This window comes from Protomyctophum parallelum (genome assembly GCF_964188405.1).
Source record: "Protomyctophum parallelum genome assembly, chromosome: 6".
In the NCBI taxonomy this organism is placed as follows: domain Eukaryota; kingdom Metazoa; phylum Chordata; class Actinopteri; order Myctophiformes; family Myctophidae; genus Protomyctophum; species Protomyctophum parallelum.
Genome location: NC_139701.1, coordinates 24,810,418 through 24,812,931, shown reverse-complemented (window position 1 = coordinate 24,812,931; position 2,514 = coordinate 24,810,418). Strand labels below are relative to the sequence as shown.

At 42.9% G+C, this 2,514-nt stretch overlaps 1 protein-coding gene across 1 annotated transcript; it reads left to right on the top strand.

The window, feature by feature from the left end:
* Positions 1-219: 219 nt before the first annotated feature.
* Positions 220-1,540, top strand: LOC310859919 (alanine aminotransferase 2-like; the record flags this gene model as incomplete). Its single annotated transcript, XM_083766685.1, has 4 exons — positions 220-249; positions 671-760; positions 1,128-1,236; positions 1,461-1,540. The coding sequence occupies 4 exons, from the start codon at positions 220-222 to the stop codon at positions 1,538-1,540; spliced, it is 309 nt and encodes a 102-aa protein (XP_083622811.1).
* Positions 1,541-2,514: the final 974 nt, after the last annotated feature.

Here is a 2,514-nt window from a genome sequence, read left to right as displayed (position 1 = left end):
TCGGAATGATCACCCTTCATGTAAACGTAGCCAGTGACTCTATGCTCTCAGTGGGTTCTTGGAGAGGAGTGCATCTCAAATAAATGATTTCTCACCGACATTTGTTAGGGTTGCAAAAAATGCCCAAAGGATCTAATCAATGACTGTTCCCAGTAGTAGCCTTGGTGCTTTGCTCTTGGGATTCTTGTTACAGTAGGTGCCATATCAGTCTAAAGGGAAATGGGTTCTCTGGAACAAGTGAACCCCAGGGTGAGGGCGATTAGAGCGTCGCCCTCACACAGTACTGCAGGAGTTACTTCTCATCCCTGAGTAGATCACACAGGTAAGTCACAGCCATCTTAACTACTTAAACCCTGTATACTTTGTGGACCGGGGTTCCCCAGTGGTCTGTACTTGGGCCCCATCCTTTTACAGTAGCTCTCTACACTTCAATCCCTTCTCCAAAAATAGCAGATCTATATAGTTGTAGCTATTTAACTTTATTTAACTCCTATATATTCATTAGATTTCTTTGGATAGACCCTCTTTGCAAAGGTATTGTAGGACAACAGTTAGACTACAAGAGATGTAAATTACATCTCTTGTCTAACAACAGTAATTATTAAGGCTAAGGCTAGATCAGCTGAATACCTTATTGAACAGTTGAACACCGATATGCTCTTCATTTCAGGGAGTGCAGAAATCATTTAAAGAGGTAATTGATGTCAGCTCGGGGGATCCTCACAAGACAGGAATGAAACCCCTGTCCTTCATTCTGCAGGTTGGTCACTATTATTATGGCAGGGTTAATGTTTGGGGCACAAAGGTCAAGGTCATCATGATAAAGGCCAGGGTCAAAATGACACAACCAGTCATATCTCAGGAAGGGAGAGATGGAAAGATGAGGGTTGATGCATTGGATTCTTCATGGAAGATTAAATCAAGTCTCAGAAATGTCCATCCATGACATCAGGCTGTGCCGTTAAATGAAGTACAAATTTAGAAAGAAGAAAGCTTGACCTGCATAGCAACCGTTGCTAAACTATTTGAATTGGCATTGGACATCACTTTTTGGGGTGGGATTTAGTGAAGGGCTAATTCCAGCCGGACCCATGTGTTGCATGCTTCTTTCTGTCCAGCTGTCTCAGGTCTTGGCAGTGTGTCTATACCCTGAGCTCCTGTCCAATGACAGCCTTCCACTGGACGTCAGACTGAGGGCACAGAGTCTTCTGGAGGCATGTGATGGGGGAAGTGTAGGTAACAATGGTGGCTTGATATTTGTAGAACCCAAATGTTACTTCGTTTCATTTGTAGGACAGTAAAGTGCAAATTATAATAAAAGTGTCAGACTTAGCCATAGTCCAAATTTTCATCTGTAGTCTGTGGCCCGACACGTTTGACAAAATTGCATTAACATAATGCATGTATATTGTATATGCAAATATTATTCATGTCTAAACCATGTGTTTTATGGATGCCAGGTTCATATACAATGTCTTGTGGCCTTCCTCGTGTCCAGCAAAGAATTTCAGAGTTCATCACAAGAAGAGATGCCTTCTGACCCACAAAGCATCTTCATATCGTCTGGCTCTGAGGGGCTTGATGGTAATTTCCCAATTTAGCAGTGAAATAGCCAGATATGGCCTGGACGGTTAGCTCAACTGCCTGGGCACCTAGGCTGCCAAGCCAGCAGGACGGCGTGTGTGCCACGGGTTTGACTCCCGAGCCCGACGGCCTTTGCCATGTGTCACTCCCCATCTCTCTCCCCCTTTCCTGTCTGTATACTGTTCCCTATCAAACAAATCTTAAAAAAAAGAAATAATAGCCAGATACATTAGGGAGGCAGTCAGGACGGTGCCCGCAGGATGGTGGAGCTGGAAGAGCTGCAACTGGCTTTGCACACCACTAGGGGGAGATGCCAGCCCAGAGCTATTTACATCAGTAACCCAGGGAATCCTACAGGTACAGTCTCTCCTGCATATAGAGATATCGGTTTGATCTTTCTTGTAATCAGTGATGGAAAGTAACTAAGTACATGTACTGTACATGCTAGATGCTGTTTCTCTCTGTTCCCCTAAAGTAGTAGTTGTAGTTGCTGTACTATGGCTCTAGTTCAATGCGTAACTAATTAAATTAGTAGTTACAGTTAGGACATTAATTTATGTAAATTGTCGTATTTCTGTGTTCCTCTTTGTCTGTGTGAGCAGGTTGTGAAAATGGCCAGCCAGGTGACAGCTATCACCTCAGGTATGATGATGATGATGATGATGGTAATTATGATGATGACATATTTCATTGATGTTTCCACGAATCGAACCGATCGATCAATATGATCATATTGATCGATCGGTTCGATTCGTGGAAACAAAACAGAGAGGGTGACATTTTCTTAACCACTTATGTCCTGTACTAGCCATGGTCCATGACTCTCGTATTCATACGAGAGTCATGAAGTAACTGCACCCTGTTTTTGGCGCTCGCTACATTTACAACTTTTACGTATATATAAACATTCAGATTTCAAATATAAAGTAC